This window comes from Alosa alosa, chromosome 7, assembly GCF_017589495.1.
Source record: "Alosa alosa isolate M-15738 ecotype Scorff River chromosome 7, AALO_Geno_1.1, whole genome shotgun sequence".
NCBI classification, from domain to species: domain Eukaryota; kingdom Metazoa; phylum Chordata; class Actinopteri; order Clupeiformes; family Clupeidae; genus Alosa; species Alosa alosa.
The window spans coordinates 22,853,644-22,863,481 of record NC_063195.1 but is presented as its reverse complement, the minus strand read 5'-3'; the positions used below and the strand labels follow the sequence as shown (position 1 = coordinate 22,863,481).

Here is a 9,838-nt window from a genome sequence, read left to right as displayed (position 1 = left end):
AATTGCCCCACTAGGGGACAAATAAAGGCATTATATTACAACGGAAGGCTAATTCAACCACCCCAAATAAATGCAACCTGAGAATTAACAAAAGCTTACCAGCACAATGGATGGACTTCTTATCCATGTACATGTAAATGAACGAAGGGCATGATGGTCCTTCAGCGATCTTGGTAACCTTTCACCAAAAGTACATTAACATTAACACAAAAGCACAAATAGAAACAGAGAAGTGAAACAGTTGAACTTGTTTCATAGAAAAATGCTGGTAAAGGTATTCAAAACCATAGTGTACATATGAAAATTATGACCACCCACCTTGGACAAAATCTTTTTTAATTTTTTTTGGGACTTTTCATGAGAGTAATAACTCCAACATCAACTTGCCAAGAAATTGGTATGCTGAAATTGCCAACAAATACTACTATGGACATATTTCCCAAATAAGTAGCCTACAATTTTTCTGTTGTAACAATTAGGCCTATGTTACATGTAATTGTAATATACTGTATATACATTCTGTCTTTATTTACATTTTATACAATGTTGTAACTTTTTTAGAAAGGGGTTACATTGCCAATTTGCTCCATGCTATGACATCATCTCGACTTACATTTGTAGTGTCAACCAAAGGCATTTCACAATCACCCATTGTGCCAGCTCGTCTGCTGTATGGTAATAAATTGCAAATAAAATTGTTATCCATTGTGAAGATCACCATTGCACTTATATTATCATCACTTCATTGGTGTGATATAGCTCTTATAATGTAGGCCTATCCTAGGATGTAATATCTCTTTATTAATCTCTTTATTTCTTTGTAATATCTCTTTATATACTCAGGGATGGATTTGCCTACTGTTAGTTAACATATCCTGTACACATTTCGAAAAATCCTTTTAAGCAATATGCATATCTGCATGTATTTGCTGTCAATTTAGGAATTCTTGCTGAAAATGCGCATTAAAGTTAGCCTAGGCTAGAAATCCAGCCTCGGAGGTCACCTAAGCACATCTAGCTACATTCGCTAATGCATGCTAGTATTTGTAGCCCAATAATCAGAATGGTATTTAGCAGAAGACGGAGTACATAATGAAATTACTAGACTGGAATACCCAAACTAAGCTAGGCAACAAGGTACTTTAGTTAGGGACAAAGGGGGTGAATTTAGACTGTTACGTTTTCAAAGGTAGCCTAATAAATAAAATCCATATCATGACCAAAACATTGTAGGCTAGCGCTAGCGTCTTTGATCATGACATCTAAGTTCAGCGCTATCTAGCAACCTGTAGCAATGGACAATGAAGTTCAAGGTCACAATCACAAAAGTGGCTACAAAGTATTTTTTCCGGGTATTTTTTGTAATTTTTCCAAAATGCACAGTATAGGCTACACGTAATTCACTCATCTGTCAAACATATTACTCTTGAAATATCATAATAAACTGCATCTTATAAACTGGTTCCAAATTATTATGCAAATTACATGTTTAAATATGCATTTTTTAATAGCAAATTACATTCATTAATATGTTGACTAATTATCTTCACCATAGGTACAATTGACAGACAAACCGATATTTGTGAGTTTAAGGTGAATTCATCATCAAAACATTAATATGTTGACTAATTCTCATCACCCTAGGTACAATTGACAGACACAAACTCATATTTGTGAGTTACAATACTTTCATGCACTTTCCTGAAGGCAGCATCCTCTGAAACTACCACAGACAGAGGACATTGCCTTTGTTTGGGCTGCATTTTGTATACACAGAAGTTCACCAAAGGTGAATTCATCAAACATTAATATGTTGACTAATTCTCATCACCCTAGGTACAATTGACAGACACAAACTCATATTTGTGAGTTACAATACTTTCATGCACTTTCCTGAAGGCAGCATCCTCTGAAACTACCACAGACAGAGGACATTGCCTTTGTTTGGGCTGCATTTTGTATACACGGAAGCTCACCAAAGGTGAATTCATCAAACATTAATATGTTGACTAATTCTCATCACCCTAGGTACAATTGACAGACACAAACTTTACAATACTTTCATGCACTTTCCTGAAGGCAGCATCCTCTGAAACTACCACAGACAGAGGACATTGCCTTTGTTTAGGCTGCATTTTTACATTGTCAGATTAATCTTTATATGTCTTAATTCATTTGTATAAAAAATGCACACTTCCCTCTCCTCCACCTTTGGTGCTTCCCTACCTTAGCTGCAGTGTGTATCCTTAGGAATAGGTAGATGCAGCATATTGGGTACTGAAATATTTACAGGAACCCATAGAAATTGAATATTCATTCAATATTGTGCAGATGTATATAGTCCATCTAATACCCACCCATTGAATTGAATTTGCCCTGGGGATCAATAAAGTATCTATCTATCTATCTGAACCAACAAAGAAAATGCAAAAATAGTGTTTTGTGTTATTATTCCATATTCCATTATATATTATTTGTGTAGTCATTCTACATCAGAACTGGACATACAATCCAAATAGTCTACAAGAAACCTCAGTGTGTTACCTTTCATTTGAGACCAGAATTATGCTTCTACACCAAGAGGTTGCCACACAATAAGGCTTTTGTCAGTATGCATTTTGGGTTACCAGAAGTCCTATGGGGAGTTTCCATAGGACATTTTACAAAAAGCATTACATAGCCTGGCTCAGGGCAAGATCACAGGAAAGAAAAAGTCACACGTGGAGTAGCAATAACATATATTACATTTATTAAAGACAGACAACTTTACAATAAATAGGCAATTGAATATGTCGTAGCCTTAACTCCACCAATGACAAGTTCGGAGACACAATACCACACAAATATTGGCAATGTTATTTTATTGTACAGAGAGCATGGTCCACAACACACAATAACAGGACCAGCAGGCTGGTAGAGTAGCTAAACCAGAACTGACATTCTAGGCAACTACCCCTCCTCCCAAGGCCCAGGCTGAACAGAATACCACTGATAGCACAACCCCCAGATGAGACCAAAAGAAATAAAATAATAAACAGCATTTACAAATACTGATAGTACATGACTGATGCAAAAAAAAATGCCCCCACTTCACTTTCAATGTATTCACACATGAGATCAGTTTCCCCACAGTAAATAAAGGTCACAACACCCAATAGAGATCACTGCAAGCAATAGAGATCACAGCAAACAGTAGAGATCACAACACGCCACACATTAGATAACACATCACATCGCATGTCGAGGAGTCAGTTCCGCAATCAGCATGACAGTCAAATAATTCCTCCCATTAACAATTTCACCGTTGTGCAAGAGTGGAGGAAGCCACGGGCAGTTCAATGGATGCATTTCCCTCCTAATTGCTTCAATAAGCAATCAACCCGTGAATCCCCAGTCCAATCAGGGCAGGCGTGACAGTAAATTGAAACTTACACACCCACTCCAAACAAGCGACATAACCAAGCATCACATAACATTCAAAGCTTATACAATAAATCATGCCCGACTGTGACAAATAGGCAAAACAAAAGGCATTTTTGATTGGACCGAAACACCAAATCAGTGGAACGGAAGTGGACTCAAACTAGATTACAGAACACAGGAAGTAACAAAAGCACATGACAAGGAAAACAAAGCAGCACATGGTACAGAACACAGGGGCACAGTGCCCTGTGTTCTGTACCATGTGCTGCAAAACTGATATCTAACCAAGTGTAATAATCTTATATTAAGATAAAAAAGATCTAGTTTGTATTGTTAGGAAAAAGATACTTACTTTGTACTTTATAAAGATACTTACTTTGAGCTTTCTCATACAATTATTTGACTTAAAATAAGTCAAAATCTTCTGTAATTAAGACATAAAATAAGTAGAATTATTTGTCCATGGGGTAAGTAAATTTCACTTAATTTCAGATACATTTACTTACCCCATGGACAAATAATTTTACATGTTATACATGTCTTAATTCAAGAAGAACAGGATACATACAAAGACATCCCTACATGACAGGAACATGACAGGTAGAGTCCTGCCTCTGGGGGAGGTCATGGGGAGGTGGGGGCAGAGTCCTGCCTCTGGGGAGGTGGGGGGTAGAGTCCTGCCTCAAACCCGGTCCTGTTTTTTTTGCCACAGGAACAATATTAGGGACATGTATGACAACTGGCCCTTCAGTTTTTTTAGTGAGGCATTGCATTGCTCCACCAATTGCAAATGTATCCCATCAAATTGAGGATAGGCAGCCAATTTATACCCCACCGAACAACCTGTAATAGAAAAGGGAAAATAAAGATACCAAATGAAGAATCATTATTGTGAAACTTTTGAAGAATTTATTCATAGTCATATTCAGAGTGCTCTTTTTGTGGTTTATGCTCTTCACTAATTCCTGACCTGTGTGGTTCCTCCAGTGGAGGCGATCAACCAAGAACCATGTGTCCTTAAAGAGCACCGGGTCCCGGTTTAACGCATATTGGTGTAGATTGCAGCTATTGTCATACACGACAACCTTGGGCACTGGTAAAGGCAGAGGTGGACGAAGTACACAATTCTTTTACTTAAGTGAAATTATAAATACATAAACACAATAAATATTACTCCAATACAAGTACACGTATTTGTCATTTTTAATGTATTGTAATGTAATGCTTATCTGGTCATTAATACGGTTGGTCAGTCATAAAACTTGAATAGACCTTTAGTTCCTTACATCCAACGAAAACATCTGACCTATGTTCACTTTTTCAAATGTGCAAAGTAACGAGTAATTCATGCTCATAGGCCTATTTCAAATATAGTGGAGTCAAAAGTACAGTATTTGCCTTTCAAATGTAGTGGAGTAAAAGACACAAGTTTCCAAAAAGATTAATACTCAAGTAAGTACAGATAATGGAATATACATAAAGGAAGATAATCCGTGTGCAATTGCCATGGAAGTGCAATGAATGAATGATGCTGTTTGTGGTATTTCTACTTACTTTCCCTGAAACGTGTCCTGAGCACAGTAAATGGAGTGTCTGGCGACTCACACTTCACCATGACCTCAAATCCGTAGCATATTCCTGATAGTGAGACAAAGACAGAAATGACGATGCTTCAGTTTAGAGTTCTCAACGGGTCGGGTTGGGCCAACAAACCCAACGGGACCCGCAGGTTCGGGCCGGGTTCGGGTCGAAAATATAAGCAAATGACTCGGGTCGGGTCGGACCTCGGGCTTAATCTTTTCTGCTCAGTGAAAAAAAAAAACATGTATTAATCATCGCAGCTGTTTACCGTAAAGAAGGTCTGCTGCTGCGTGCAACGTGCATCATGGAGAGGGGCAGGGGCAGACGCTGCGTGCACGCCTTTAGCCTGGAGAAGAAGATGGAGTTGGTGAAAAGTAGGCTAAACTTGCCGCAGGTGAATTCACCGTCGCTACTACAGGAGCGGGGAAATCAGAGGTCTGGAAAGTGTTTGGAGTGGTGCTGGATTCTGATGAAAATTCTACAGGTTATGGGCAATGCTCAAAATGCAAGGTGCTGATGAAATGTCACCCTGCAAGGCGTCGCTTTGGTAAAATTTACAAAATTAAGTTATTGTGCTCACATGAACTAAGCTTTCCAACAATATGTATATCGAGGGTAGGCCTATTGCAAAAAGTATCGCTAAGATAACAGCATCCAAAGTTACATGGTTCTTCCGTCACAATACGCCAGAAGTGGAGAAAATCACCGTTTTAAGTAAATTGTCACGCTAATGTGTTGAATCTTCACCTAAATAAAGTCAGGGTTTAACAGTCAAAACGTAGCCTATGTTTTACGTCGGTCCGCGGGCCGGGTTCGGGCAGATAATTCATGTTGATGTGTCGGGTTACATCGGGTCCGGGCTTTAAAAGCCACGGGTCGGGTCGGGTCGGGTTGTAATTTTCAGGCCCGTTGAGAACTCTACTTCAGTTGTAATTTAAGATGACAACAATAGCCTATATGCCGCGGACTTCCGTTCGGATGCTTCCGGACTCTTCAGCCCGTATCAGAACTTCCGGTTTACGTTGACGTTAACTTAAGCCAGAGCCCGCTTTCTCTGCTTTAGCTATGGCGTTTTTTAACAAGATCATTGCAGGACCTGCCGAGGATAACGGTAAACGATGTTCACCGAATCATCCAGGCCACATCAAAGACACCAACGGCAAACAGAGATAAAGGATTTAAACTGTATGTGGCCAGCTATATACACAACTATGAAGGTAAGTTAACAAGCCACTGTTTTGAGTTTATCAAACGACGATAGAAGCTATACTAGCTCATTGGCTTTTTACTAGCCAAAGTTAGCACAGTGAAGAAGTAGTGTTAACAACGTAAGCAGAGTGATAGGTTAACGTTGTGAATCATTTGTGTTTCTGAAAATGCGATACCCTAACCTCCATGTTAATCACAGTTTCAAACAAGGAGTCAGGAGGAGGAAAGGTCACGGTTAGGTCGGAGTGCTTCCGATCTATGAGGAAAAGCCAGAAGCCTCACTGTCTGAGTGTAAGGGAAAGTCAGCCTGCAGGTTCAGTTCAGGTTCAAAAGAAACAGGTTCCTGTTTGTCAAAATCATGTTTCTGTGAGTTATATCATTGATGTGAATTAGATACAGATAAAACACAATCATTGCACTATATTAATCATATGGTACCTGAGATATCATGTGATATGAATACAGGTTGTACCAGAAAGAATGTAAAATGAATGACTCCCACAGAAGCAAGATTTTGTTAGGAGTTAGCAGCTATCGTTACTTATTCTGCACTGCTATTTTAAAATGAGTAAAATGATATTAATCCTTATCAATCCTATTACATTTGACATGGTAAACTCCAGGCTAAATTGTATCAATCCCTGTATCACTTTACATATTTTAAAGTTCACTAACAAATTTTCACTAACAAAAGTTTCACTAACAAAGTTTCACTAACAAAATGTAGTGTGTGAAAGGCTGTCTGTTTTTAATTGCAGTTTTAGCTGGTACATTTTTTCTAACAAATATTTGGGTTTGTAACAGATTGTGCTAAGGGATTCTAAGCCGGTGGTGTTGGAGAGATGCCAGTGTACCTGTGTGGCCGGTACAGCTTTGTGCTGTCATGTGGCAGCTCTACTGTATCAGACAGCGCACTACTCCCAGCTGAGGCTTACATCAGTTCCCCCAGTGTTCAGCTGCACAGAAACTGAACAAAAGTGGCACAAACCAAGGACCATGGTAGCAAGCCTTTCAATGACTTTCATTTTAAGTATGGATATCTCTTGAATGTTTCTCAAACATGTTTGTATTTTGATGCAGGGTATTAAACCTGGTCCAGTTAATGACATGGTCATCATATCAGCCAGACCAAGAGAGAGGAGGCTTGCAGAAGGAATAAGGTATGTGTTGTTGTCTACTACTACTATTACTTCTTAACTCATTGAGTGCCAAAAACGTAATATTACGTTTTTAGCTTTTTTTTTTAATTACGAAACTAGACACTCTAACACGCCTTATATGTGACTTTGGGAACTCTGTGATGAATGGAAATGAAATATATGACGATCGTGAAACTCATGAAAACGCACAATCTGGACATTTTATCATAACTCGGTTTCCGCTTTGGGTCGAATCAGTGACACATGCACGTCAGGTCAAAACCAGGCCATTTCCGTGGGTCTATCACTAGGTGGCAGTCTCGCCAGATCTCGCAGATCACTTCCCGGAAAATTTGCACAAGTAAGTAACAGGCAACACTTTGTATTTCATGAAAGACGTTATATCTCCATTTCTAGAAAAAAAACAGCGATTTTGATGAAAACTAGCCACTGTTTTGCTTGGGATTTATCAGGAACAGAGGCGTGTAGAAATACACGGTTTGCACCCACCGAGAGCTTAGCCTCGCCTTTTAATCAAGCTATTGTATGTGTTCATAGCTATAACAGAGAATATGCTGTGGCTGTACAAAAATCATCAACAATGGTCTAGATTGCTGGCACTCTAGGACAATGCTCCCGAAAACAGCTTGGCATTCAATGAGTTGATTAGAACACATTTGTTTGTCTTTTTCCACAGAAGCAACTTGTATAAAGGAGTGAGCTGCCCTCTGCCAGACATCTCCACATTAAAAGTTCAGGAGGCATACCATGGACTTAATGCAGATGAAGCTCCCATGATCACAGCAATGGCGCTCTCCAGCAATGTTCCTCTGGTTGAGTCCATGTTCGGTCCGGTGCAGGAGGGAAGTGTGCTGTCCTATCAGCTACCAATAAGGACAGTCCCCATTACCCGTCCCCACACAGATGCCCCTTCCCCTCCACAGCTACCACTGTCATATTACAGACTCGGACCCTCTACCTGTTCATTTGTACTTTCTGAACACCAGCACCATCATTTGGTATCCCTCGCGACATCTTTTGAAACAGCACACCAAGTTGAAAAGAGCACACAAGAGCAGAGTTCCTGCATTGAGTGGCACCAACTGAGGAGGTGCCGCATCACATCTACCAAATTTAGAGAAGTTTGCCACACCAGGGGGGAAAGTTCTGCTGAGAACCTTGCAAAAAGGCTTCTGGGATCGTGTCATCAGACTGCTGACATGCGGCGGGGTCTTGCCTTGGAGCCTGTAGCAGTAAAGGAGTACTGCAAGGTAAGGGAGGTCAACCACTACCCATGTGGGTTCCTGATCCACCCTGAGGCACCATGGATGGGGTCAACACCTGATGGAATAGTGTATGATCCTGTGGGGCAGCCAGTGTTTGGCCTTTTAGAAATTAAATGCCCAAACGTAGCTAGCTCTGTGGACTGCCCTTACATTATGATAAAGGATGGGACACAAACACTGAGACAATCCCATCCTTATTACTGGCAGGTCCAGGGACAAATGTTGGTTTCTGGGTGTGACTGGTGTGACTTTGTCGTTTACACAGCAGATGACATGTTTATCCAGAGAATTCCCTGTGACATGGAAGTCATACAAACCATTAAAGAAAAAGTTGACTATTTCTTTTTTTTATTTCTACCTCAATGCCTTTTTGGCAAACTAACGAATTGATGGCAGTGTAAATGTTTTTGAAGCTACTGTGTAGGAAATAAATTTCAACCTCATCAGTGAAATGTTGCTGCATTGTGTTTTTATTTGTGATGTGATGTTTAGGGTCAATGAGTAATAAATTACTTGGATTTAAGCATTTCGGTGTTTTGTATGGCTTAAGTTTTAAAAGGTAAGAGACAGTAATTAAAAATGAGACCAAACAAAAGCAGATTGACCAAAGAAGTATTTTAACAAAGTAGCAAAAGGTGTATACAAACAAATGTAACTATATTTAAACAAATATACACTCAACTCTAAACTGATCAGATTAAGGAATTGAAAGGGGTTTAAAAAAAGGATTCTTGAACAAAATTAAGATTTTTAAATGTACATGTTAGAAAGACCTCAGGCTTCTTTGCCCAAGCCTTTACCAGTGGCCCATTTTCATAGTTGGTAAGCAGACAAGCCACTGTGTAGAGTTGGTTAATGCTCCCAAAAACCCGTAGGGGAATCACTGAATCAAAGAACTTGTGCTCCTTGACCCGGCGAATGGAGCGTTCAACATGCACCCTTAAACGGGCTATGGCCTGTGTCTCCGTAACCTCAGAGGCAGACATTTGAGACCTGCCAGAGAGGAAGGGTGGCCTGTAGACCTTGCAAGGCACAATGTCATTGATGAGGAAGCCCCTGTCTACCATGACAGCCATCTCAGGTTTGAGCAGACTTAGGACACCAGACTCACGGGTAATCTGTTTGTCGCTGATAGACCCAGCAAACAGCCTTGAGGCGAATGTCACTGGCCCATGTGGCGATCCCAATGAGCCCCTTCAG

At 40.0% G+C, this 9,838-nt stretch overlaps 1 protein-coding gene across 1 annotated transcript; it reads left to right on the top strand.

The window, feature by feature from the left end:
* Positions 1–4,690: 4,690 nt before the first annotated feature.
* On the top strand, positions 4,691–9,139 carry LOC125298312. Its single transcript, XM_048249014.1, has 6 exons — positions 4,691–6,221; positions 6,413–6,504; positions 7,018–7,212; positions 7,294–7,373; positions 8,050–8,944; positions 9,131–9,139. Exons 2-6 carry the CDS (start codon positions 6,472–6,474, stop codon positions 9,137–9,139), a joined length of 1,212 nt encoding a protein of 403 aa, XP_048104971.1. The 5' UTR covers positions 4,691–6,221; positions 6,413–6,471.
* Positions 9,140–9,838: the final 699 nt, after the last annotated feature.

Bases quoted from the DNA above. Each gene is read 5' to 3' on its own strand.
- LOC125298312 (XM_048249014.1), top strand. From the start codon at position 6,472: ATGAGGAAAAGCCAGAAGCCTCACTGTCTGAGT. The intron at 7,213-7,293 runs GTAGCAAGCCTT...ATTTTGATGCAG, and splicing joins GGCACAAACCAAGGACCATG to GGTATTAAACCTGGTCCAGT. The intron at 7,374-8,049 runs GTATGTGTTGTT...CTTTTTCCACAG, and splicing joins AGGCTTGCAGAAGGAATAAG to AAGCAACTTGTATAAAGGAG.